The following is a 27,506-nucleotide window of genomic DNA, read 5'->3' as shown; positions in this document are numbered from 1 at the left end:
AGAGAGGAGGAGTAGGGAGGAGAGAGGACGTAGGTAGGAGGAGAGAGGAGGAGTAGGGAGGAGAGAGGACGTGTAGGGAGGAGAGAGGAGGAGTAGGGAGGAGAGAGGAGGAGTAGGGAGGAGAGAGGGGAAGCGTAGGGGGAGAGGGGAAGAGTAGGGCGGAGAGGGGAGCGTAGGGAGGAGAGGGGAGGAGTAGGGAGGAGAGAGGACGTGTAGGGAGGAGAGAGAGGAGGAGTAGGGAGGAGACAGGGAGGAGTAGGGAGGAGAGGGGAGGAGTAGGGCGGAGAGAGGACGTGTAGGGAGGAGAGAGGAGGAGTAGGGAGGAGAGGGGAGGAGTAGGGCGGAGAGGGGAGGAGAGGGGAGGAGAGAGAGGAGGGGAGAGGAGGAGGAGGGGAAGGGAGCGGAGAGAGGAGGAGTAGGGGAGGAGAGGGAGGAGTAGGGAGGAGAGAGGAGGAGTAGGGCGGAGAGAGGACGTGTAGGGAGGAGAGAGGAGGAGTAGGGAGGAGAGAGGAGGAGTAGGGAGGAGAGAGGAGGAGTAGGGCGGAGAGAGGACGTGTAGGGAGGAGAGAGGAGGAGTAGGGAGGAGAGAGGGGGAGGAGTAGGGCGGAGGAGGAGAGAGGAGGAGTAGGGAGGAGAGAGGAGGAGAAGGGAGGAGAGAGGAGGAGTAGGGAGGAGAGAGGAGGAGTAGGGAGGAGAGAGGAGGAGTAGGGAGGAGAGAGGAGGAGTAGGGAGGAGAGAGGAGGAGTAGGGCGGAGAGAGGAGGTGTAGGGAGGAGAGGGGAAGAGTAGGGCGGAGAGGGAGAAGTAGGGAGGAGAGAGGAGGAGTAGGGAGGAGAGAGGACGTGTAGGGAGGAGAGAGGGGAGTAGGGAGGAGAGAGGAGGAGAAGGGAGGAGAGAGGACGTGTGGTAGGGAGGAGAGAGAGGAGGAGTAGGGAGGAGAGGGGAAGAGTAGGGAGGAGAGGGAGGAGTAGGGAGGAGAGAGAGAGGAGGAGTAGGGAGGAGAGAGGAGGAGTAGGGAGGAGAGAGGAGGAGTAGGGCGGAGAGAGGACCTGTAGGGAGGAGAGAGGAGGAGTAGGGAGGAGAGAGGAGGGAGGGGCGGAGAGAGGACGTGTAGGGAGGAGAGGGAAGAGTAGGGAGGAGGGGAGGAGAGGGGCGGAGAGAGGAGGAGTAGGGAGGAGAGAGGAGGAGTAGGGAGGAGAGAGGAGGAGTAGGGAAGGGAGGGAGGAGGGTAGGGGGCGGAGAGGGGAGGAGTAGGGGCGGAGAGAGGACGTGTAGGGAGGAGAGAGGAGGAGTAGGGCGGAGAGAGGAGGAGTAGGGAGGAGAGGGGAGGAGTAGGGAGGAGAGAGGACGTGTAGGGAGGAGAGAGGAGGAGTAGGGAGGAGAGAGGAGGAGTAGGGAGGAGAGAGGGAAGAGTAGGGAGGAGAGAGGGAAGATAGAGGAGGAGAGAGCCCATGTCCTACCTGTCTACTGAGGAAGAGAGAAGAGGAGTAGGGAAGAGAGAAGAAGAGTATGGGGGAGAGAGGAGGAGGATGGAGGAGAGAGAGGGAGGAGGAGCACAGAGGAGTAATAGAGAGGAGGGAGGAGAGAGGCAAGAGGAGGAGAGAGGTGGGACGAGTAGGAAGGAGTAGCCGGGAGGAGAGAAGAGGCGTAGGGAGGAGAGAGGGAAGATAGAGGGAAGATAGAGGAGGAGAGAGCCCATGTCCTACCTGTCTACTGTTGTAAATTACAGCCACCACAAACATGACCATGAGCAGGACACACACATCCTTCCTCCTCAGGTACTGCTGCCTAAAAGGGACAGACACAACCAGACAGTCACCACACACACACCCACCCACCCACCCACCCACCCAGTGTGTGTGTTTATTTAGTACCTGGTGTTTTCAGAGGTCTGGCGTATAAACAGTGTGTGGTAACTGACTTCTATGAGGTACGTGTAGACAGATATGGCCAGAAGTAACACAGCTAGCTTCAGTAGACAGTGCAGCCTGAAGAACACAGCACACGACACCATGGCAACCACCCCACTGAAAACCAGGAACTACAGAAGACAGAGACAGTCACAAAATGGATCAAAACCTTCTTGACCAATCTAAATGTGTGTGTGTGTGTGTGTGTGTGTGTGTGTGTGTGTGTTACCTCAGGGTGTGTACAGATGTTGACAGGCCAGGACCAGGTGTGCTGCTGGGAGCTGCTTCTGTTGTTAGGGTCCATCTCAGACTCTACACACCACAGCTAGAACACACACACACACACACACACACACACACACACAATCAATCATACCGCTACTTCAAAACAAGTTTATAGTGCAGCCGAGAGGCAAACCTTCATGAAAGAACAGATTGTATAATGGTTTGAGGATACAGAACATACAGGTCATTGTGTGTTATCGTTGAGGGTACAGAACATACTGGTCATTGTGTGTTATCATTGAGGGTACAGAACATACTGGTCATTGTGTGTTATCGTTGAGGGTACAGAACATACTGGTCATTGTGTGTTATCGTTGAGGGTACAGAACATACTGGTCATTGTGTGTTATCGTTGAGGGTACAGAACATACTGGTCATTGTGTGTTATCGTTGAGGGTACAGAACATACTGGTCATTGCGTATAACAATAAACTCACTATATCAGATGAGGCCACTCCAAAGTTGATGATAATAGCGGTGAGCGTGAGTAGTGTTCTGACAGTCTTGGTTTCGTTAATCCAGCAACACAGAAACTGCAGCGCTAGAGGGCTCTGTTTAAACTCTTCAGCTAGGACCACCACCAGCAGCAACACATACACACACACACACACTCCAAACTGAACCAGCATAGGACACAGTCTGAGAGGTGGGTGGGGGTGTGTGTGTGTGTGTCAGTTGGAGAGATTGAGGATGGAGAGGGGAAGAGAGAAACAGGGAGGAGGAGGAGAGGATCAGACGATGAAGAGAGAGAAACAGGGAGGAGGAAGAGAGGATCAGATGATGAAGAGAGAGAAACAGGGAGGAGGAGGAGAGGATCAGATGATGAAGAGAGAGAAACAGGGAGGAGGAAGAGAGGATCAGACAATGAAGAGAGAGAAACAAGGAGGAGGAGAAGATCAGACAATGAAGAGAGAGAAACACGGAGGAGGAGGAGAAGATCAGACGAAGTGAGAGAAACAGGGAGGAGAAGATCAGACAATGAAGAGAGAGAGAAACAGGGAGGAGGAAGAGAGGATCGGACAATGAAGAGAGAGAAACAGGGAGGAGGAAGAGAGGATCAGACGATGAAGAGAGAGAGAGAAACAGGGAGGAGGAGGAGAGGATCAGACGATGAAGAGAGAGAGAAACAGGGAGGAGGAGGAGAGGATCAGACAATGAAGAGAGAGAAACAGGGAGGAGGAGGAGAGGATCAGACGATGAAGAGAGAGAAACAGGGAGGAGGAGAAGAGGATCAGACAATGAAGAGAGAAACATGGAGGAGGAAGAGAGGATCAGACAATGAAGAGAGAAACATGGAGGAGGAAGAAAGGATCAGACAATGAAGAGAGAGAGAAACAGGGAGGAGGAGGAGAGGATCAGACAATGAAGAGAGAGAAACAGGGAGGAGGAGGAGAGGATCAGACGAAGAGAGAGAAACATGGAGGAGGAGAAGATCAGACAATGAAGAGAGAGAAACAAGGAGGAGGAGAAGATCAGACAATGAAGAGAGAGAAACAGGGAGGAGGAGGAGAAGATCAGACAATGAAGAGAGAGAAACAGGGAGGAGGAGAGGATCAGACGAAGTGGGAGAAACAGGGAGGAGAAGATCAGACAATGAAGAGAGAGAGAAACAGGGAGGAGGAGGAGAGGATCAGACAATGAAGAGAGAGAGAAACAGGGATGAGGAAGAGAGGATCGGACAATGAAGAGAGAGAAACAGGGAGGAGGAAGAGAGGATCGGACAATGAAGAGAGAAACAGGGAGGAGGAGGAGAGGATCAGACAATGAAGAGAGAGAAACAGGGAGGAGGAGGAGAGGATCAGACAATGAGAAACAGAGAGAGAAACAGGGAGGAGGAAGAGAGGATCAGACAATGAAGAGAGAGAGAGAAACAGGGAGGAGGAAGAGAGGATCAGACAATGAAGAGAGAGAAACAGGGAGGAGAAAGAGAGGATCAGACAATGAAGAGAGAGAGAAACAGGGAGGAGGAGGAGAGGATCAGACAATGAAGAGAGAGAGAAACAGGGAGGAGGAAGAGAGGATCAGACAATGAAGAGAGAGAAACAGGGAGGAGGAAGAGAGGATCAGACAATGAAGAGAGAGAAACAGGGAGGAGGAAGAGAGGATCAGACAATGAAGAGAGAGAAACAGGGAGGAGGAGGAGAGGATCAGACGATGAGAAGAGAGAAACAGGGAGGAGGAAGAGAGGATCAGACAATGAAGAGAGAGAAACAGGGAGGAGGAAGAGAGGATCAGACAATGAAGAGAGAAACAGGGAGGAGGAAGAGAGGATCAGACAATGAAGAGAGAGAGAAACAGGGAGGAGGAAGAGAGGATCAGACAATGAAGAGAGAGAAACAGGGAGGAGAAAGAGAGGATCAGACAATGAAGAGAGAGAGAAACAGGGAGGAGGAGGAGAGGATCAGACAATGAAGAGAGAGAGAAACAGGGAGGAGGAAGAGAGGATCAGACAATGAAGAGAGAGAAACAGGGAGGAGGAAGAGAGGATCAGACAATGAAGAGAGAGAAACAGGGAGGAGGAAGAGAGGATCAGACAATGAAGAGAGAGAGAAACAGGGAGGAGGAGGAGAGGATCAGACAATGAAGAGAGAGAAACAGGGAGGAGAAAGAGAGGATCAGACAATGAAGAGAGAGAGAAACAGGGAGGAGGAGGAGAGAGGATCAGACAATGAGAGATCAGACAATGAAGAGAGAGAGAAACAGGGAGGAGGAAGAGAGGATCAGACAATGAAGAGAGAGAAACAGGGAGGAGGAAGAGAGGATCAGACAATGAAGAGAGAGAAACAGGGAGGAGGAAGAGAGGATCAGACGATGAAGAGAGAGAAACAGGGAGGAGGAGGAGGAGAGGATCAGACGAAGAGAGAGAAACAGGGAGGAGGAGGAGAGGATCAGACAATGAAGAGAGAGAAACAGGGAGGAGGAAGAGAGGATCAGACAATGAAGAGAGAGAAACAGGGAGGAGGAAGAGAGGATCAGACAATGAAGAGAGAGAGAAACAGGGAGGAAGAAGAGAGGATGAGACAATGAAGAGAGAGAGAAACAGGGAGGAGGAGGAGAGGATCAGACGATGAAGAGAGAGAAACAGGGAGGAGGAAGAGAGGATCAGACAATGAAGAGAGAAACAGGGAGGAGGAAGAGAGGATCAGACAATGAAGAGAGAGAGAAAGGGAGGATCAGACAGGAGGAGGAGGAGAGGATCAGACGATGAAGAGAGAGAAACAGGGAGGAGGAAGAGAGGATCAGACAATGAAGAGAGAAACAGGGAGGAGGAAGAGAGGATCAGACAATGAAGAGAGAGAGAAACAGGGAGGAGGAGGAGAGGATCAGACGATGAATAGAGAGAAACAGGGAGGAGGAGGAGAGGATAAGATGAAGAAGAGAGCATGTGAGTGGTAGAGAAAGATTACTCAAGATTACTAAAGATCTTTAATAAATTAAGTAAAAGAAAACATCATACTTCTAATTAAATAAAGAACAAACCTTGCGGCAGGGATGAGGGTCTGTGCACCCATGAGGCAGAGGAGCATGATGAAGGAGCAGACCAGGTTTGACTTGAACATTTCATCACGCATCTGGGAAAACTGAGAAGAGAGAAACATCCCTCAATTATACCATACGTCAACCCATCCACCCACCTCCCCATCCATCAACCCACCTCCCTTCCCATCAACCCACCTCCCCACCCATCAATCCACCTCCCCATCCACCCACCTCCCTATCCATCAACCCACCTCCCCATCCACCCACCTCCCCACCCATCCACCCACTCATTCATGATTAAATCAACATGATTGAGTGATATACATCGTCAAGAAAAAGTATGTGAGCCCTTTGTAATAACCTGGATTTCTGCATAAATTGGTCATCAAATTTGATCTTGATCTGACAAAATGATTGTATTTTTCTTGTCTATATTGAATACATCATTGAAACATAGGTTGGAAAAAGTATTTAAACCCCTTGACTAATGACTTCTCCAAAAGCTAATTGGAATCAGTAGTCAGTTAACCCAGAGTCCAATGAGTCCAATGAGACGAGATTGGAGATGTTGGTTAGAGCTGCCCTGCCCTATAAAAAAACACTCAATAAATTTGAGTTTGCTATTCACAAGAAGCATTGCCTGACGTAAACCGTGCCTCGAACAAAAGAGATGTCAGAAGACCTAAGATTAAGAATTGTTGACATGCATAACACTGGAAAGGATTACAAAAGTATCTCTAAAAGCCTTGATGTTCATCAGTCCACGGTAGGACAAATTGTCTATAAATGGAGAAAGTGCAGCGCAGTTGCTACTCTCCCTAGGAGTGGCAGGGTAGCCTAGTGGTTAGAGCGTTGGACTAGTAAGTGGAAGGTTGCAAGTTCAAATCCCTGAGCTGACAAGGTACAAATCTGTCGTTCTGCCCCTGAACAGGCAGTTAACCCACTGTTCCTAGGCCGTCATTGAAAATACGAATCTGTTCTTAACTGACTTGCCTGCTTAAATTAAGGTAAAATATAAAAAAGAGTGGCCATCCTGCAAAAATGACTGCAAGAGAACAGAGCTCAATGAGGTTAAGAATAATCCTAGAGTGTCAGCTAAAGACTTACAGAACTCTCTGGAACATGCTAACATCTCTGTTGACGAGTCTACGATATGTAAAACACTAAACAAGAATGGTGTTCATGGGAGGACACCACGGAAGAAGCCACTGCTGTCCAAAAAAAACATTGCTGCACGTCTGAAGTTTACAAAAGTGCAACTGGATGTTCTGTGGACAGATGAAACTACAGTTGAGTTGTTTGGAAGGAACACACAAGAGCGGTTCACACCAGACATCCCAAGAATATTGCTGAACTGAACCAGTTTTGTAAAGAGGAATGGTCCATAATTCCTCCTGACCGTTGTGCAGGTCTGATCTGCAACTACAGGAAACATTTGGTTGAGGTTATTGCTGCCAAAGGAGGGTCAACCAGTTACTAAATCCAAGGGTTCACATACTTTTCCCACCCTGCACTGTGAATGTTTACATGGTATGTTCAATAAAGACATGAAAACGTATTATTGTTTGTGGGTTATTAGTTTAAGCAGACTGTGTTTGTCTATTGTTGTGACCTAAATTAAAATCATATTAAATTTGATGACCAATTTATGCAGAAATCCAGGTATTTCCAAAGGGTTCACATATTTTTTCTTGTAGCCTACATATCAAGTAATCAACTGTGTGTGTTTGAGTGTGTGTGGCCCTTAACTTTGTGTGTGTTTCTGTTGCGGGCCCCTACTTTGTCCTCTGTGTGTGGTTCTGTTGCGGGCCCCTACTTTGTCCTCTGTGTGTGGTTCTGTTGCGGGCCCCTACCTTGTCCTCTGTGTGTGGTTCTGTTGCGGGCCCCTACTTTGTCCTCTGTGTGTGGTTCTGTTGCGGGCCCCTACTTTGTCCTCTGTGTGGTTCTGTTGTGGGCCCCTATCTTGTCCTCTTTGTGTGGTTCTGTTGCGGGCCCCTACAGTTGTTCCCCCTTTAAAAGTTGTGTCATACTGCAGCACACCTTGCGGACTGCCGCAGAATAGTTTGGCAAGTTATTTAATTGTCAGCCATTGTTGCCATTAACGCTAGTTAGTGCTAGTTTGACCACCCCCTCTCTCAAACACTATTAACTAGCGTTAATCTTTGAGAAGCATCTTTGAGAAGCATTTGATAGCCTTCAATAGTGGCTGTACTAGAGAATTTAAAACCTTTTTTTGTAAGAATATAGTATATGGGATTGATTTTAAGAAATGTTGCAAAATTAATTTGATTGACATTATGTTTCTATTCCAAGAGAAACGACACCCTCGGGGTTTCGGTTAGGATGGAACGGAAAATATGTCGCTGTACAACGTGACGGTCGGGATACAGTACTAAGAGCATAACATCTCCACACCCTAATTGTATAATTCTAGTCTAACCAATACCCAAACGGCGATTCAGTGAAAATAGAAATCTCATTGATTTATCAAGACCAGTCCCCATGCTTGTCTCAGAGCAGCGCTAAATGGTGCTAAAATAGTTGTAGGCTTTTGCTTCTAACTTCAATATGCTTTTTAAATAAATAAGACCTACACCACTTTAAGACCTACAGCACATTACTCAACACTAGTATGATGTGACTCTCTGCCAATAATTACATGTAGAGGATTGGAGGATTCTAAATTAATATCTAAGGGGCATTTTTCATTAGGATCTGAGAGAATATCTGATAATATCTAAGGGGCTTTTATATAATTTTATATAATTCTAAATTCATTGATAATAATAAATCGCTTTGTTTAATTTTTTGTTGTTGATATTTTGGAGATTTCGTTTTCATTTAACCTAGAGTGAGTGAGAAAAAGATCATTCTTGAACATGGGGTGAGACATTCTCACTAATTTGTAAATAAAGCTAGTTTGTGATTTAGAGTTATATATTTCTGTTTTTAAAGGGAGAGAAACCAAAAGCCACCTCATGGGTCTTCCGGTGGTGGCCGGCACGGGTATCGAACCAGCATCTGTAGTTTGCACTGCGACGCAGTGTCTTAGACCACTGCGCCACTCGGGCGCTGTACAACGTGACCGGTCAGGAGTAGGCTATAGGACTAAAGTAAGAGCAAAATAATCATACTAATTCCACACCCTAATTGCAGTCTAAGTTTCTCTTAGAATAAAAACCTTAGTGGAACAACAGCGTAAGTAAATAATACTGAAGTCGTGCACAATTATCAGTCCTATTTGGTTTATGTCGCTCATTCATTGTCAGTTAGAGACACAGTAGCGCCTTGGGACCCAAATGCATAATCAGGTCTCTAACTCCCCCTTGTGGTGGTCTGGAGCAATGAAGTGGTGACGCAGGGTACCGTACTAAACCACAAATTACCTCTAAGTCCCGCAGCATAATCGCAAAAACTCTTAGTGGAGCCGTACCTTGTCCTCTGTATGTGCTTCCGTTGTGGGCCCCTACCTTGCCCTCGATGTGTGTGGTTCCGTTGTGGGCCCCTACCTTGCCCTCGATGTGTGTGTCCTTGAACTCCTGTGTGAAGGTGGTGATGTGTTCCTGTCTCATGCGTTCACTGCTCCGGACCTCGATGGCCCGGCGGATCCTCTTGTTGACTTCAAGCGTCCCCGTCCGCTGAGCCGCCAGCTGGTTAGGTAACTGGGCCAGAGAGCCGTTGCTGAAGGTCGCCAGGATCTGGTCAGGGGTGAGAGGTTAGGGGTCAAACGTTAGGTAGAGGCCAGACAAAGAGGATCTATAACTGACAAAAGACTCTCTAACAATAAGAATTAATGTCAGGCGGAAGGCGGAAGGCAGGCGTGAAAATTCTAGCCAATGAGCTACCAGGAACAAAATCGCCTTTCTCAAAGTTGCCAGGATGCCACAATTTCCACGTACAGTCGTCATAACCTAAGAATTATAAAACTTCTATTTGATCAAATAAACCTCACATAATTAGCAATTCAAGTATATGTTGACCAAATTCGACACTCTTTCATTGTTCTCCATACCAACAATCCCCAATTCAAACTTCTTAGCTCTTAATTTTCGCACTGACAGATTTTGGGTCGCACTCTTCCACTCTGAGGTAGAGGGTAAAGGTTAGGAGGCAGGGGTTAGAGGTCACCTACACAGTTCATTCCGATTATGTTTCCAAACGGCAGCTCAGTACTCCAGCCAGCATTAAGGGTGTCATCTCGACTGGGCCGACAAGCCTTCTTGGCAGGAGCCTCCTCCATGGGCGTGTGGCGAATCAGGAACGTGTCGATTTTGTGTTTCCGTAGAAACTCGTTCCTCTCGTGGCCACGCCCCTCTTCCGTCTCGTAGACCCCGCCCAGACAGTCCAGCGTTGCCCGGGAGATGTGGATACGGCCCGGCACCCCTCCTACCTCCAGCATGTTAGCGATGTCCACATCCCAGGACCACACGTCAAATTGCCACTTCTGCAGCCCCAGCACCCCACACAGCACTGAGCCAGAGTGGACACCGATACGCATGTCCACCTCATGTTTCAGCTCCCTTCGCACGTACCTACAGGTCAGCAAAGAGAGGCAGACTGTCGAGAAAACCCAATCTACTAGGAACATACAATATTATAACAATATTAATGATTTACAGATTAATGTTGGGGTGAAAGGTTTTGATCACGACTAGTGTGTGTGTATGTGTGTGGTTGTGTGTGCGATTGTGGTTTTGTGTGTGTGGTTGTGTGTGTTTGTGAGTGTGTTTGTGGGTGTGTGTGTGTGTGTGTATACAATACATAGTTGGTTGTGTGTGTGTGGTTGTGTGTGTTTGTGTGTATACATAGTTGGTTGTGTGTGTGTGTGGTTGTGTGTGTTTGTGTGTGTGCGTGGTTGTGGTTGTGTGTGCGATTGTGGTTGTGTGTGTGTGTGCGTGTGTGTATACAGTACATAGTTGGTTGTGTGTGTGTGGTTGTGTGTGTTTGTGTGTATACATAGTTGGTTGTGTGTTGGTTGTGTGTGTGTGGTTGTGTGTGTTTGTGTGTATACATAGTTGGTTGTGTGTGTGTGGTTGTGTGTGGTTGTGTGTGTTTGTGTGTGTACATAGTTGGTTGTGTGTGTGTGTGTTTGTGTGTATACATAGTTGGTTGTGTGTGTGGTTGTGTGTAGTACTTTATGGTGCTGATCATGGAGAGGCCCATCTCCACACAGCAGCGAGCGTGAGCTGTCTCTGGCTCTGGCACTCCTGACACACAGTAGTAACAGTCCCCAAGGATCTTGATACGCATGCAGTGGTGCTCCTACACACACACACACACACACACACACACACACAAAAATGAAACATACTCTGATTGAATTTCATGAATTTCTTACTGAGCTCAGGATAACAGGACCGTACGGTCTCACCTCAGCCAGGCGGTCGAAGCGTCCAAACAGCTCATTGAGCGTCCGGACCAATTCCTGAGCCGACAGGACCATGGACAAAGACGTGAAGCCTTTTATATCAGCAAACAGAATACTGCAAAGAAAGAGGAAATATATTACACAGGGCAGACACAACACAGACTAGGTCTAGTACTGGAATGACAACAGATTTCAACGGAGACAATGCTTTTCAGTCCAGGACTTGAAAACCAGCTTCCTGGCCCTGGATCAAGCCTGTGTGTGTGTGTGTGTGTGTGTGTGTGTACTGTAGATGTGTGTGTGCGTGCCTGTGTGTGTGTACTGTAGATGTGTGTGTGCGTGCTTGTGTGTGTGTTCTGTAGATGTGTGTGTGTACTTTAGATGTGTGTGTGTGTACTGTAGATGTGTGTGTGTGTGTGTGTGTACTGTAGATGTGTGTGTGTGTGTGTGTGTGTGTACTGTAGATGTGTGTGTGTGTGTGTGTGTGTGTGTGTGTACTGTAGATGTGTGTGTGTGTGTGTGTGTGTGTACTGTAGATGTGTGTGTGTGTGTGTACTGTAGATGTGTGTGTGTGTGTGTGTTTACCTGACGTTTTTGTACTGGTGAATATAAATCTTGTGGAACTGCTGTGACATCAGGTCATCATCCATGTTGGACATGTCAGCGATCATCTCCAAGGCAACGAACCGCGGAATGATGGAGTTCACCAAGCGCTCCTGAGGAGGACAGGTACCGTTTGACTCTCTCAACAGGTGTAGAAACTAACAGTGAAATGCTAACTAACGGGCCCTTTCCCAACAATCAGTCAATCACCCTGTGATTTTGTTTGTCTGTCTGTCAGTCACACGGTCTCCACCTGTCTCTACCTGTCTCCACCTGTCTCTACCTGTCTCCACCTGTCTCCACCTGTCTCTACCTGTCTCCACCTGTCTCCACCTGTCTCCACCTGTCTCTACCTGTCTCTACCTGTCTCTACCTGTCTCTACCTGTCTCTGGTTCTCCCTCTCCAGGCGTACTTGTCCCTCAATGCAGCGTCGTGTCTCCAGGAAGGCCTGTCTCTGTGTGTGGTCTGACAGGTAGTGGATGAACAACCCTGCTGTGTTCATACCCAGGTACAACAAGCCCTTCGCCAGAACCTACACACACACACACACACACACACACACACACGGTTAGTACACACTAAACACACCTGAGACCAAAACACACACGCACACACACACAAAGGAGGAGGAGTAAGAGGGAAATGAGGAGGAAGACGAGGAGGAGGAGAAGCATGAAAGAGAGTCCGGAAGGGAGTCTAAGTTGACCTCTGACCTTTCTGTAGAGCGCGGTGTCGTCGTAGTGGTGAACAGTTTCCACCAGGAGGTGCAGCGTGGCGGTGAGCAGGCCGGTGGAGAGGGACCAGAGCAAGGGGAGGGGCAGGAGGGTGTAGGTGGAGAACAGCGTGAAGAGGACGTACCAGGCCTGGTCCTTCTCCAAACCCCCCACAACACCACCCAACACCTGCACTGTCTGGGACAACCAGCTGGCTAGAGCCATGTACCTAGGACCATATACGGTTGAAGTCAGAAGTTAACATACCCTTAGGTTGGAGTCATTAAAACTTGTTTTTTCAACAACTCAACACAAACTACAGTTTTGGCAAGTCGGTTAGGACATCTACTTTGTGCATGACACAAGTAATTTTTCCAACAATTGTTTACAGACAGATTATTTCACTTATAATTCACTGTATCACAATTCCAGTGGGTTAGAAGTTTATATACACTAAGTTGACTGTGCCTTTAAACAGCTTGGAAAATTCCAGAAAATGATGTCATGCTTTAGAAGCTTCTGATAGGCTAATTGACATCATTTGAGGTGTACCTGTGGATGTATTTCAAGGCCTACCTTCAAACTCATATCTAGGCTATATATGGACCGATTTAATCGGAAAAAAAGACCCAATAGTGATGTTTATGGGACATCTAGGAGTGCCAACAAAGAAGATGGTCAAAGGTAATGAATGTTTTATATTTTATTTGTGCGTTTTGTGTAGCGCTGACTATGCTAATTATTTTGTTTACGTTTTGTTTACGTCCCCTGCGGGTCTTTTGGGGTGTTACATGCTATCAGATAATAGCTTATCATGCTTTCGCCGAAAAGCATTTAAAAAATCTGACTTGTTGCCTGGATTCACAACGAGTGTAGCTTTAATTCACTACCCTGCATGTGTATTTTAATGAACGTTTGAGTTTTAACTAGTACTATTAGCATTTAGCGTAGCGCATTTGCATTTCCAGATGTCTAGATGCTCCAAGATGTCTTCATCAGGGTATAATCACAAACACTGCGGGATGACTCGTTTATGTAGTGTCACAGGTGTCTTCCAACTTCAACTGTATGTACTGTATGTGTTTAACAGTACAGCGCCTTGCAAAAGTATTCACCCTCCTTGGCATTTTTTATATTTTGTTGCATTACAACCTGTAATTTAAATTTATTTTTATTTGGATTTCATGTAATGGACAAACACAAATTAGTACAAATTGGTGAAGTGAAATTAAAATAAATAAGTAAAACAGAAGAGTGGTGTCGTGCATATGTATTCACCCCCTTTGATATGAAGCCCCTAAATAAGATCTGGTGCAACCAATTACCTTCAGATGCCACATAATTGGTTAAATAAAGTCCACCTGTGTACAATCTTAAGCGTCACACAATCTGTCACATGATCTCAGTATATATATACCTGTTCTGAAAGGCCCCAGAGTCTGCAACACCACTAAACAAGGGGCACCACCAAGCAAGCGGCACTATGAGGACCAAGGAGCTCTCCAAACATGTCAGGGACAAAGTTGTGGAGCAGTACAGATCAGGCTATAAAAAAAATATCTGAAACTTCAATCCATTCAATCCATTATTAAGAAATTTAAAGAATAACAACAAACCTGCCAAGAGAGGACTGCCCACCAAAACTCAGTTTAAGCCGTAATTTAAAGAATATAGCACCACAACAAACCTGCCAAGAGAGGACTGCCCACCAAAACTCAGTTTAAGCCGTACAATCCACAGAGCTGGGCTTTACGAAAGAGTGGCCTGAAAAAAAGCCATTACTTAAAGTGTTCGCCAAAGGCACGTGGGAGACTCCCCAAACATATGGAAGAAGGTACTCTGGTCAGATGATATTAAACATGTTATTTTTGGCCATCAAGGAAAACGCTATGTCTGGCGCAAACCCAACACCTCACATCACCCCGAAAATACCATCCCCACAGTGAAGCATGGTGGTGGCAGCATCATGCTGTGGAGGATGTTTTTCTTTGGCAGGGACTGGAAACTGGTCAGAATTGAAGGAATGATGGATGGCGCTAAATACAGGGAAATTCTTGAAGGAAACCAGTTTCATTCTTCCAGAGATTTGAGACTGGGACGGAGGTTCACCTTTCAGCAGGATAATGACCCCAAGCATACTGCTAAAGCAACACTTGAGTGGTTTAAGGGGAAACATTTAAATGTCTTGGAATGGCCTAGTCAAAGCCAAGACCTCAATCCAATTGAGAATCTGTGGTATGACTTAAAGATTGCTGTACACCAGCGGAACCCATCAAAATTGAAGGAGCTGGAGCAGTTTTGCCTTGAAGATGGGCAGAAATCTCAGTGGCTAGATGTGCCAAGATTATAGAGACATACCCCAAGAGACTTGCAGCTGTAATTTCCGCAAAAGGTGTCTCTACAAAGTATTGACTTTGGGGGAGTTGTCTTATTTCTTGTTTGTTTCACAATAAAACATATTTTGCATCTTCACAGTGGTAGGCATGTTGTGTAAATCAAATGATACAAACCCCCCCCAAAAAATCTATTTTAATTCCAGGTTATAAGGCAACAAAATAGGATAAAATGCTTTTTTGCCCCACTGTACATACATACATACATACATACATACATACATACATACATACATACATACATACATACATACATACATACATACATACATACATACATGAACACAAAGCATGGTTGCAAAATCTAACTTTCCCAACATTCAAAAGAGATCCCAACAGACTCATATATTTAGAGAGTAGGGACATTGAGCTATAAATGATGCATTTATATGACACTACAACATTCTATGGCAGCCATGTTGGCTCCTCATTAGCATGACACTACAACATTCTACGGCAGCCATGTTGGCTCCTCATTAACATGACACTACAACATTCTACGGCAGCCATGTTGGCTCCTCATTAACATGACACTACAACATTCTACGGCAGCCATGTTGGCTCCTCATTAACATGACACTATAACATTCTACGGCAGCCATGTTGGCTCCTCATTAACATGACACTACAACATTCTATGGCAGCCATGTTGGCTCCTCATTAACATAACATGGAATATTTAAACAATGCTATGTAACTGAATGTCTGGAATTGGAACAATATAAAATCGGGGTCCCGATGCTCGAGTAGATGACCATCCTAAAGACCTGTCTTACCTTAACCACTCTGGCGATGACATCATTCCCTTAGAACAGAGCACCAGCACGCAGAGTCCAGCCCCCAGAGCAATGAACAGGCCGACCAGCCAACCATTGGCTGTGTCCAGGCTCTGAGGCCCCGCCCATAGGGTCAGACCCAGGATGTGTAGTTTGGTGATGATGTCGATAACATTAGTGAAAACCAGAGAGGTTATCCTCTGGCTTGATGCATGCTGCTGGTACAACTTCTCCAGGTCGGGAGACCTACACACACACACACACACACACACACACACACATCAAACAAATCATCAAACAATCGAATCCACCGGCTCTGACGCCAGTCAGATTTGGCAGGCTTGTAAACTATCACAGACTACAAAGGGAAACCCAACCCTGAGCTGTCCAGTGACGCCAGCCTACCAGACGAGCTAAATACCTTCTATGCTCGATTAGAGGCTAGCAACACTGAACCATGCATGAGAGCAACAGCTGTTCCGGAAGGCTGTGTGAGTAAGGCTATAACGTAACAATATGTGTTAAAAGTAATGTGGTCTGAATACTTTCCGAATGTACTGTACATACCTACCTCACACTCCTGCACATAGAATCGGTACTGGTACACTGCGTATATAGCCATCTCATTGTGTATCTATTCCTTGTTTTATTTTTTCTATTTGTTGTGACAAGGGCCCATGAGGAGGGGGTGATTTACACGTTAAAACAGGAACCAGGGTCACCCGTCCCGCCCTTGAGTGTGTTACAAGAGCCACTGGAATGTGCTTCATTATATGAAGGGGCCATAAAGGCCACCAGAGACCAAAGCTCATCTGTTCACCCCCTTTCTTTAAAGACCCTGAGTGCCCCCTGGGAAGAGAATGAGACAAAATGCAGAGTCAAAAACATCTCTGCGTGAACAAAGAGATAAAAGGGAGCCAACAGTGCCAGAACAACAGCGATGTTTCTTATTAAATGTAATATTATTCTCTTTACAGGAAAAAAAAAATCTTTGAACACTGAGGAAATCTCAAGTTTATCTCATTATTAAATCAACATGACGTTCCCAATGTCACATTGTCCAGCCCGTCTTCTGTGAGTCTCCCTATAAGTTAGATGACTTTCTCATCAGGAATTAGATGGAGGAGAATCAAAGGAGTTAAAATTCCACTAGACGAGGTCATGCCCGTTGGACGAATGATCCCATCTCCTTGGAAACGTAATTGAAAACTCAGCCGAGAGACAGACAGGGGAAAACCGGTCTAAGTTGGGTCCCCAACTACACAGACGAATGGAAAATGTAATCTACTTGGGAGGAGAAAGAGACTTGTCTAGCAGGAGGCAGAGAGGAGAGTAGGCATGACTAAGAGTTGTCAATCTTGGACTGAAACCGAACTTTAGTAAATGGCCTCTGAACTCAGAGAGATACATCTTCTTCATGGAGATGGAACACTGACAAGGAATTAAGAAATAATGGGCCAGCCACTGCTGAAGAATCAATGGCCCACAAGACTGGGGTCTTGGACAACTTTATACCGCGTGCTGCAACACAAAGCTGACTGCACCAATAGACGGTAACAACACAGGTTGAGGGGGGAGAGAGAGAGAGAGAGAGAGAGAAACATTTATATATATAGAGAGAGAGAGAGAGAGACACAGAGACAGTGAGAGAGAGAGAGAAAAAAACTCTTTAACGTCATCCTTAGCTCTGGCATCTTCCCCAATATTTGGAAGGACTGATCACCCCAAGGACTGATCACCCCAATCCACAAAAGTGGAGACAAATTTGACCCCAATAACTACCGTGGAATATGCGTCAACAGTAACCTTGGGAAAATCGTCTGCATTATCATTAACAGCAGACTCGTACATTTCCTCAATGAAAACAATGTACTGAGCAAATGTCAAATTGGATTTTTACCAAATTACCGTACAACAACCATGTATTCACCCTGCACACCGTAATTGACAACCAAACAAACCAAAACAAAGGCAAGGTCTTCTCATGCTTTGTTGATTTCAAAAAAGCCTTCGACTCAATTTGGCATGAGGGTCTGCTATACAAACTGATGGAAAGTGGTGTTGGGGGTAAAACATACGATATTATAAAATCCATGTACACAAACAACAAGTGTGCGGTTAAAATTGGCAAAAAACACACACATTTCTTCACACAGGGTCGTGGGGTGAGACAAGTATGCAGCTTAAGCCCCACCCTCTTCAACATATATATCAACGAATTGGCGCGGGCACTAGAAAAGTCTGCAGCACCCGGCCTCACCCTACTAGAATCCGAAGTCAAATGTCTGCTGTTTGCTGATGATCTGGTGCTTCTGTCACCAACTAAGGAGGGCCTACAGCAGCACCTAGATCTTATGCACAGATTCTGTCAGACCTGGGCCCTGACAGTAAATCTCAGTAAGACCAAAATAATGGTGTTCCAAAAAAGGGCCAGTCACCAGGACCACAAATACAAATTCCATCTAGACACTGTTGCCCTAGAGCACACAAAAAACTATACATACCATGGCCTAAACATCAGCGCCACAGGTAACTTCCACAAAGCTGTGAACGATCTGAGAGACAAGGCAAGAAGGGCATTCTATGCCATCAAAAGGAATATAAATTTCAACATACCAATTAGGATTTGGCTAAAAATACTTGAATCAGTCATAGAGCCCATTGCCCTTTATGGTTGTGAGGTCTGGGGTCCGCTCACCAACCAAGACTTCACAAAATGGGACAAACACCAAATTGAGACTCTGCACACAGAATTCTGCAAAAATATCCTCCGTGTACAACGTACAACACCAAATAATGCATGCAGAGCAGAATTAGGCCGACACCCACGAATTATCAAAATCCAGAAAAGAGCCGTTAAATTCTATAACCACCTAAAAGGAAGTGATTCCCAAACCTTCCACAACAAAGCCATCACCTACAGAGAGATGAACCTGGAGAAGAGTCCCCTAAGCAAGCTGGTCCTGGGGCTCTGTTCACAAACACACCCCACAGAGCCCCAGGACAGCAACACAATTAGATCCAACCAAATCATGAGAAAACAAAAAAGATAATTACTTGACACATTGGAAAGAATTAACAAAAAAACAGAGCAAACTAGAATGCTATTTGGCCCTACACAGAGAGTACACAGCGGCAGAATACCTGACCACTGTGACTGACCCAAAATTAAGGAAAGCTTTGACTATGTACAGACTCAGTGAGCATAGCCTTGCTATTGAGAAAGGCCGCCGTAGGCAGACATAGCTCTCAAGAGAAGACAGGCTGTAACGGCTTTCTACTGGTGAAGGAGAGTCGGACCAAACTGCAGCGTGTAGATTTCGATCCATGTTTAATAAAACAACTTAACACGAATCAACACACAAACTCAACAAAACAATAAACGAAACAAAAACAGCCTATACATGTGTCTACAAACCTCTAACAAGGACATCAAGACACACAGGACAATCACCCACAATACAACCAAAGAATATGGCTGCCTAAATATGGTTCCCAATCAGAGACAACGGTAAACACCTGCCTCTGATTGATAACCACTTCAGACAGCCATAGACTCTCCCAGAACACCCCACTAAGCTACAATCCCACTAAGCTACACACCACATACAAAAACCCATGTCACACCCTGGCCTGACCAAAACATAAAGAAAAACACAAAATACTTCGACCAGGGCGTGACAGAACCCCCCCCCCCCCAAGGTGCGGACTCCCGAACGCACCTCAAAACAACAGGGAGGGTCTGGGTGGGCGTCTGTCCATGGTGGCGGCTCCAGTGCGGGACGCGGACCCCACTCAAACACTGTCTTAGTCCCTCTTCCTCGCGTCCCTGGATAGTCCACCCTCGCCGCCGACCATGGCCTAGTAGTCCTCACCCAGAACCCCACTGGACTGAGGAGCAGATCGGGACTGAAGGACAGCTCGGGACGGAGGCAGCTCGGGACTGAGGGGAAGCTCGGGAGTGAGAGAAAGCTCGAGAGTGAGAGAAAGCTCGAGAGTGAGAGAAAGCTCAGGAGTGAGAGGACTCTCAGGAGTGAGAGGAAGCTCAGGAGTGAGAGGAAGCTCAGGCAGGTTGATGGATCTACCAGATCCTGGCTGGCTGGTGGTTCCGGCAGATCCTGGCTGACTGGCAGATCCTGGCTGACTGGCGGATCCTGGCTGACTAGCGGTTCTGGCAGATCCTGGCTGACTGGCGGATCCTGGCTGACTGGCGGATCTGGCAGATCCTGGCTGACTGGCAGATCCTGGCTGACTGGCAGATCCTGGCTGACTGGCTGACTGGCGGATCCTGGCTGACAGACGTATCCTGGCTGACAAGCGGATCTGGCAGATCCTGGCTGACTGGCGGATCCTGGCTGACTGGCGGATCCTGGCTGACTAGCGGATCTGGCAGATCCTGGCTGACTGGCAGATCCTGGCTGACTAGCCGGTCTGGCAGATCCTGGCTGACAGGCGGATCCTGGCTGACTGGCGGATCTGGCAGATCCTGGCTGACTGGCGGATCCTGGCTGACTGGCACTTCTGGCGGATCCTGGCAGACTGGCGGATCCTTGCTGACTGGCGGATCCTGGCACACTGGCGGATCCTGGCCGACTGGCAGATCCTGGCCGACTGGCAGATCCTGGCTGACTGGCACTACTGGCAGATCCTGGCCGACTGGCACTTCTGGCGGATCCTGGCTGACTGATGGATCTAACTGATCCTGACAGACTGGCGGCGCTGGGCAGACTGGCGGCGCTGGGCAGACTGGCGGCGCTGGGCAGACTGGCGGCGCTGGGAAGATTGGCGGCGCTGGGCAGACTGGCGGTGCTGGGAAGATTGGCGGCGCTGGGCAGACTGGCGGTGCTGGGCAGACTGGCGGTGCTGGGCAGACTGGCGGCGCTGGGCAGACTGGCGATGCTGGGCAGACTGGCGGCGCTGGGCAGACTGGGAGCACTGGCGGCGCTGGGCAGACTGGCGGCGCTGGGCAGACTGGCGGCGCTGGGCAGACTGGCGGCTCCTTGCAGACTGACAGCTCCTTGCAGACTGACAGCTCCTTGCAGACTGGCAGGTCCTTGCAGACTGGCAGCTCCTTGCAGACTGACAGCTCCTTGCAGACTGACAGCTCCTTGCAGACTGACAGCTCTGGCTGCTTCATGTTGACTGACAGCTCTGGCTGCTCCTTGCAGACTGGCTGCTCCATGCAGACTGGCAGCTCCTTGCAGACTGACAGCTCCTTGCAGACTGACAGCTCCTTGCAGACTGACAGCTCTGGCTGCTTCATGTTGACTGACAGCTCTGGCTGCTCCTTGCCGACTGGCAGCTCTGGCTGCTCCATGTAGACCGACAGCTCTGGCTGCGCTGAACAGGCGGGAGACTCCGGCAGCGCTGTAGAGGAGAAAGGCTCTGGCTGCGCTAAACAGGCGGGAGACTCCAACAGCGCAGGAGAGGAGAAAAGCGCTAGCTGCGCTGAACAGGCGAGGCGCACTGAAGGCCTGGTGCGTGGTGCTGGAACTGGTGGTACTGGATCGAGGACACGCACAGGAAGCCTGGTGCGGGGAGCTGCTACCGGAGGACTAGAGTGTGGAGGTGGCACAGGGCAGACTGGTGGCGGTGGGCAGACTGGCGGTACTGGCGGCGCTGGGCAGACGGGTAGCTCAGACGGCGCTGGGCAGACTGGAGAAAAAGGCTCTGGCAGCGCGCTGGACTGAGGAGTACTGGTGGCTCTGGAATGAGGGGCTCTGGCGCCTCTGGCATGAAGGGCGGTAGCTCTGACAGCGCCGGACAAGCGGGAAGCTCCGGCAGCGGCGCTGGACAGGCGGGACGCTCTGGCAGCGGCGCCGGACAGGCGGGACGCTCCGGCAGCGGCGCCGGACAGGCGGGACGCTCCGGCAGCGGCGCCGGACAGGCGGGAGGCTCCGGCTGCGGCGCCGGACAGGCGGGACGCTCCGGCACCGGCGCCGGACAGGCGGGAGGCTCCGGCAGCGCTGGACAGGTGGGACACACTGTAGGCCTGATGCGTGGTGCTGGCACTGGTGGTAATGAACCGAGGACACGCACAGGAAGCCTGGTGCGGGGAGCTGCTACCGGAAGGCTGGGGTGTGGAGGTGGTACTGGATAGACCGGACCGTGCAGGCGCACTGGAGCTCTTGAGCACCGAGCCTGCCCAACCTTACCTGGCTCGATGCCCACTCTAGCCCGGCCGATACGAGGAGCTGGAATATACCGCACCGGGCTATGCACCCGCACTGGGGACACCGTGCGCACCACTGCATAACAAGGTGCCTGCCCGGTCTCTCTAGCCCCCCGGTAACCACAGGAAGTTAGCGTAGGTCTCCTACGTAGCGTAGCCATACTCCCTGTGAGCCCCCCCCCCAAGACATTTTTGGGGCTGATTCTCAGGCTTCCTTGCCAACCGTGTTCCCTCATATCGTCGGCTCCTCTCTCCGGCTGCCTCTGCTCTCCTCGCTGCCTCCACCTGTTCCCATGGAAGGCGATCCCTTCCCGCCAGGATCTCCTCCCATGTGTAGCAACCCTTGCCATCCAATATCTCGTCCCATGTCCAATCCTCATTGCGCCGCTGTTGCTGCCTTTGCTGCTTCTCCTGTGGCTCCTGCCTGTTGACACGCTGCTTGGTCCTGTGGTGGGTGATTCTGTAACGGCTTTCTACTGGTGAAGGAGAGTCGGACCAAACTGCAGCGTGTAGATTTCGATCCATGTTTAATAAAACAACTTAACACGAATCAACACACAAACTCAACAAAACAATAAACGAAACGAAAACCGAAAACAGCCTATACATGTGTCTACAAACCTCTAACAAGGACATCAAGACACACAGGACAATCACCCACAATACAACCAAAGAATATGGCTGCCTAAATATGGTTCTCAATCAGAGACAACGGTAAACACCTGCCTCTGATTGAGAACCACTTCAGACAGCCATAGACTCTCCCAGAACACCCCACTAAGCTACAATCCCACTAAGCTACACACCACATACAAAAACACATGTCACACCCTGGCCTGACCAAAACATAAAGAAAAACACAAAATACTTCGACCAGGGCGTGACACAGGCTATGTGCTCACTGCCCACAAAATGAGGTGGAAACTGAGCTGCACTTCCTAACCTCCTGCCCAATGTATGACCATATTAGAGAGACATATTTCCCGCAGATTACACAGATCCACAAAGAATTTGACAACAAATCCAATTTTGAAAAACTCCCATATCTACTGGGTGAAATTCCACAGTGTGCCATCACAGCAGCAAGATTTGTGAGAAAAGGGCAACCAGTGAAGAACACACACCATTGTAAATACAACCCATATTTATGCTTATTTATTTCATCTTGTGTCCTTTAACCATTTGTACATTGTTAAAACACTGTATATATATATATATAATATGAGACACAGAGACAGAGAGATCCAGTGACTGACCAGTAAATATGGCAGCATTCTCTGTGTTTCATCCTTGACTATTCAGCATCGCTAAATTATAATCTTAATAGATCAATCATAATATTTATTTTTGTGTGTTTTTTGGCATAATAAAACATCCTATCTTCATAAATAAGTTTGTCCTGGCTTTGACAAATGCTCAAAGACAATTAAAGACCTTACGTTATCCTTTAAGATTGTTGATATGAGACTTGATGAATGGAGGCTAAACTACTAATTAGAGTTTCATTAGAGTTTCATGTTAATTGTACTCCTTGAATACAAAATGATTACTGGTGCCCTTATACAACATTATTCATTTCAAATAGTAGGCAGATTAACCAATCATTAGACTACTAAAGTCCCTACATATCTGGTTCTCTCTCTGCCTTGTTGAGAAAGAGAGAGAGAAACACAGTAAGCGAGACAGAAAGAAAGAGAGAGAAAAAGAGTGAGAGAGACAGAAAGAGGGAGACAGAGAGAGAGAGAGAGAAACAGAGAGAGAGAGACACGGAGAGAGAGAGAAAGACAGAGAAGGAGACACACAGAGAGGGAGACAGAGAGAGAGAGAGACACACACACACACACACACACACACACAGACACACACAGAGAGAGAGAGAGCGACAGAGAGACACACACAGAGAGAGAGAGAAAGAGAGAGACACAGAGATAGAGAGAGAGAGAGAGAGTGAGAAACAGAGAGAGAGAGACTACCTCACTTGCTTTGGCAATGTTAACACATGTTTCCCATGCCAATAAAGCCCTTGAATTGAATTGAGAGACACACACAGAGATAGAGAGAGAGAGAAACAGAGAGAGACACAGAGAGGGAGACACGGAGAGAGAGAGAAAGACAAAGAGAGACACACACACAGAGAGAGAGAGAGAGAAAAAGAGAGAGCGAGAGAGACACAGAGAGAGAGAGACAGACACAGAGAAGGAGACACATAGAGAGAGAGAGCGAAACAGAGAGAGAGACACAAAGAGAGGAAGAGAGAGAGAGACACACACGCACAGAGAGAGAGAGAGAGACACACAGAGAGAGAGAGAGAGAGAGAGAGAGAGACACAGAGAGAGAGACACACACAGAGAGGGAGACATGTCCTACTTGAAGGTGTGATGAAGGGCGGGCAGGAAGACCCCTCTGACTGTAGACCCCCAGGAGACAAAGTAGTCAGCATCACTGAGGGAGTCGCTGCTCTTCTGGGTCACCGTGGACATTCGGTCCTGATTGGCTGGGTGGATACGAGCTGCAGATGAACGCCGCTTATGACCTGCTCCACCCCGAGACGCCTTGTTGCGGATCTGCCTGTTGATACATCACTATATGATTATAAGTATATTATAAGTATATAATAAGCATTATATACAAGTATTTCCTGAACGTGCTTCCTCCAATTATATTGAACACAAAAGACACACAGTACATTATATATATATATATACTATATATATAGTATTGTATATAAACTCAGCAAGAAATGTCCTCTCACTGTCAAATGCGTTTATTTTCAGCAAAACTTAACATGTGTACAGGCCTCGGTCAATACTTTGTAGAGCCACCTTTTGCAGCAGCTGCAAGTGTCTTGGGGTATGTCTCTATAAGCTTGGCACATCTAGCCACTGTTCCAGCTCCTTATAGTTGGATGGGTTCCACTGGTGTACAGCAATCTTTAAGTCATACCACAAATTCTCAATTGCATTGAGGTCTGGGCTTTGACTAGGCCATTCCAAGACATTTAAATGTTTCCCCATAAACCACTCAAGTGTTGCTTCTGCAGTATGCTTGGGGTCATTGTCCTGCTGGAAGGTGAACCTCCGTCCCAGTCTCAAATCTCTGGAAAACTGAAACAGGTTTCCATCAAGAATTTCCCTGTATTTAGTGCCATCCATCATTCCTTCAATTCTGACCAGTTTTCCAGTCCCTGCCGATATAGTGTTGGGTTTACACCAGACAAGCTCAATTTTAGACTCATCTGACCAGAGTACCTTCTTCCATATGTCTTGGTGCCTTTTGGCAAACACCAAATGTGTTTGTTTATTTTTTTCTTTAATGTCTTTTCTTTTGGCACTGTTCTGTAAAGCCCAGCTCTGATGAGTGTACGGCTTAAAGTGGTCCTATGGACAGATACTCCAATCTCCGCTGTGGAGCTTTGCAGCTCCGTCAGGATTATCTTTGGTCTCTTTGTTGCCTCTCTGATTAATGCACTCCTTGCCTGGTCCGTGAGTTTTGGTGGGCGGCCCTCTCTCTCTTGGCAGGTTTATTGTGATGATGATTCTTTCCTTTTTTTAATAATGGATTTAATTTGCAAATAAATTCATTAAAAAAAACAGCCTTATTCTAAAAAAAAAAAAAATTCCACTCGTCAATCTACACAAAAACAGCCCAGGACAAAAATGGCAAATTTATAAAAACAATAATAATATCACATTTACATAATTATTTACATAACTATTCAGTCCCTTTATTCAGCACCAATGATTCCAGACTAATTTAATCCATTTTAGAATAAGGCTGTAATGTAACAAAATGTGGAAAAAGTCAAGGGGTCTGAATACTTTCACAGTGGTATACATCGCCAAACACATGCAGTTTATATGGTTTATAGTTTAGGTGCACAGCTTCCAACTGGGCGATACACGGCTGCCATTACCCACCTGTTGATGTCGTTGATGTAAGCGTCTGTGAGCACGAGCCGGGTCCCTCCTCCCCCTCCACCTCTCTCAAGGTCAGAGGTTGGAGGGTAGAGGTCGTGCCGGTCGATGACGTGCCGCATGGCGCTCTGCCACATCAGGCGTTTCCTCCGCAGGCTCGGGGAAATGGCGGGACTGATGTGAACAGAAAGGACTGGCGGCTGCAGCGTGACGTCACTGGAGCGCCGTGGCTCGCACCCGCTGTCCACCTCGCAGGTAGCCATGGCTACGCCGTTATGGACCGCCACGCTGAGGTGATTTGGTCCAGGTGTAGGGGATCAGAATGTCCGAGGACGTGTCTGAGACTGAGAGTGGAAACACATCGGCCTACGAAGAAAGAGCGTACAGAAATAATGAAAGGAGAATTTATGTTATTTCTGAAGTAAATTTCTATTTGTTATGGAAATCCAGTGTTCCAGAAAGGTCCAGACACTTTGTGATTTGGCTCGTCTTTGATAAACTTACCCCAGCAGCGATTCACTTACTCATTGCCCGTTGTGCAATTTCATTCAGGCCCATATAAACCCTGACCCCCTCATTCAGGCCCATATTAACCCTGACCCTCTCATTCAGGGCAATATTAACCCTGACCCCCTCATTCAGGCCCATGTTAACCCTGACACTCCCATTCAGGCCCATATGAACCCTGACCCTACCCTCCCATTCAGGCCCATATTAACCCTGACCCTACCCTTCCATTCAGGCCCATATTAGCCCTGACCCTACCCTTCCATTCAGGCCCATATTAGCCCTGACCCCTCATATCGTATTTCGTCGTCTCCTATCTGTCCAACACGTTCACCGTCTACCGTAGCACTGTAGTAACTATCACACTCAACTGAACGTCTTGATTAGTGTAGTGTTAGCTAGCTACATAGCTAGCTACATAGTTGTCTTTGCTGTCATCGTATCCAAGATAATTGTGTAGCTTAGAGTGTGGAGTCTTAGAGTGATAATTGCGTTATTATCGTATTTCGTCGCCCTCCTATCTGCCTAGCAGCTAGCCAGCTAGCATACGTTCACCGGCTACCGTAGCACTGTAGTAACTATCACACTCAACTGAACGACTTGATTAGTGTAGTGTTAGCTAGCTACATAGTTGTCTTTGCTGTCTAATTATCCAAGATAATTGTGTAGCTTAGAGTGTGGAGTCTTAGAGTGATAATTGCGTTATCGTATTTCGTCGCCCTCCTATCTGCCTAGCAGCTAGCCAGCTAGCATACGTTCACCGGCTACCGTAGCACTGTAGTAACTATCACACTCAACCGAACGACTTGATTAGTGTAGTATTAGATAGCTACATAGTTGTCTTTGCTGTCTTCGTATCCAAGATAATTGTGTAGTTTAGAGTGTGTAGTCTTAGAGTGATTATCTTAATTCACCGAGGTTAGCTAGCCAGCTATTTTGTCGTCCTTAACGTAGGAGACACTCCTAGCTAGCCAATAGCCAGCCAACGTCTACTGAATAGAACTTTCGCATTCGCGTCGCTCCACAGGTAGTATCACTTTTTCATTTCATTTCATTACAGTCCCAACGGTGTGATTTGTTTGATCGTAGCTAGCTACATAGCTAGCTACATAGCCGTCTTTGTTTCAAAGATAATTGTGTAGTCTAGAGCGATTTTCTAGGTTAGCTAGCCAGCTATTGTCGTTCTCCTAACGCAACGTAACGTAACCAACACTGCTAGCTAGCCAGCTAGCTCCCGATAAGCAGCATTGTAGAAACTTCACACTCAACGGTACGACTTGATTAGGGTAGTGTCAACAACGCAGCTAGCCTACCCCAGCAGTACTCTATCATTTTAATCATTTTAGTCAATTAGATTCTTGCTACGTAAGCTTAACTTTCTGAAC

General features: G+C 47.5%; 1 protein-coding gene across 1 annotated transcript in view; it reads right to left on the bottom strand.

Annotated features, from left to right (window-relative positions):
• The window catches only part of si:ch211-132f19.7 (adenylate cyclase type 8), a gene marked incomplete at its 5' end in the record, with an annotated part of 29,536 nt that extends 3,623 nt beyond the window's left edge, over window positions 1–25,913 (bottom strand). The window contains 15 exons of the mRNA XM_065025029.1: window positions 1,706–1,787; window positions 1,874–2,040; window positions 2,139–2,234; window positions 2,632–2,833; window positions 5,675–5,775; window positions 9,184–9,372; window positions 9,807–10,206; window positions 10,809–10,936; window positions 11,046–11,157; window positions 11,628–11,758; window positions 12,029–12,178; window positions 12,360–12,588; window positions 15,529–15,774; window positions 24,068–24,268; window positions 25,618–25,913. Of these exons, the coding sequence (XP_064881101.1) occupies window positions 1,706–1,787; window positions 1,874–2,040; window positions 2,139–2,234; window positions 2,632–2,833; window positions 5,675–5,775; window positions 9,184–9,372; window positions 9,807–10,206; window positions 10,809–10,936; window positions 11,046–11,157; window positions 11,628–11,758; window positions 12,029–12,178; window positions 12,360–12,588; window positions 15,529–15,774; window positions 24,068–24,268; window positions 25,618–25,913 (2,730 nt within the window). The remainder of the gene's footprint in view (window positions 1–1,705; window positions 1,788–1,873; window positions 2,041–2,138; window positions 2,235–2,631; window positions 2,834–5,674; window positions 5,776–9,183; window positions 9,373–9,806; window positions 10,207–10,808; window positions 10,937–11,045; window positions 11,158–11,627; window positions 11,759–12,028; window positions 12,179–12,359; window positions 12,589–15,528; window positions 15,775–24,067; window positions 24,269–25,617) is intronic.
• Window positions 25,914–27,506: the final 1,593 nt, after the last annotated feature.

Source organism: Oncorhynchus nerka, linkage group LG12 (genome assembly GCF_034236695.1).
Source record: "Oncorhynchus nerka isolate Pitt River linkage group LG12, Oner_Uvic_2.0, whole genome shotgun sequence".
Taxonomy (NCBI): domain Eukaryota; kingdom Metazoa; phylum Chordata; class Actinopteri; order Salmoniformes; family Salmonidae; genus Oncorhynchus; species Oncorhynchus nerka.
Note: the sequence above shows the minus strand (reverse complement) of the source record. Positions and strands in the feature narration are given on the sequence as shown.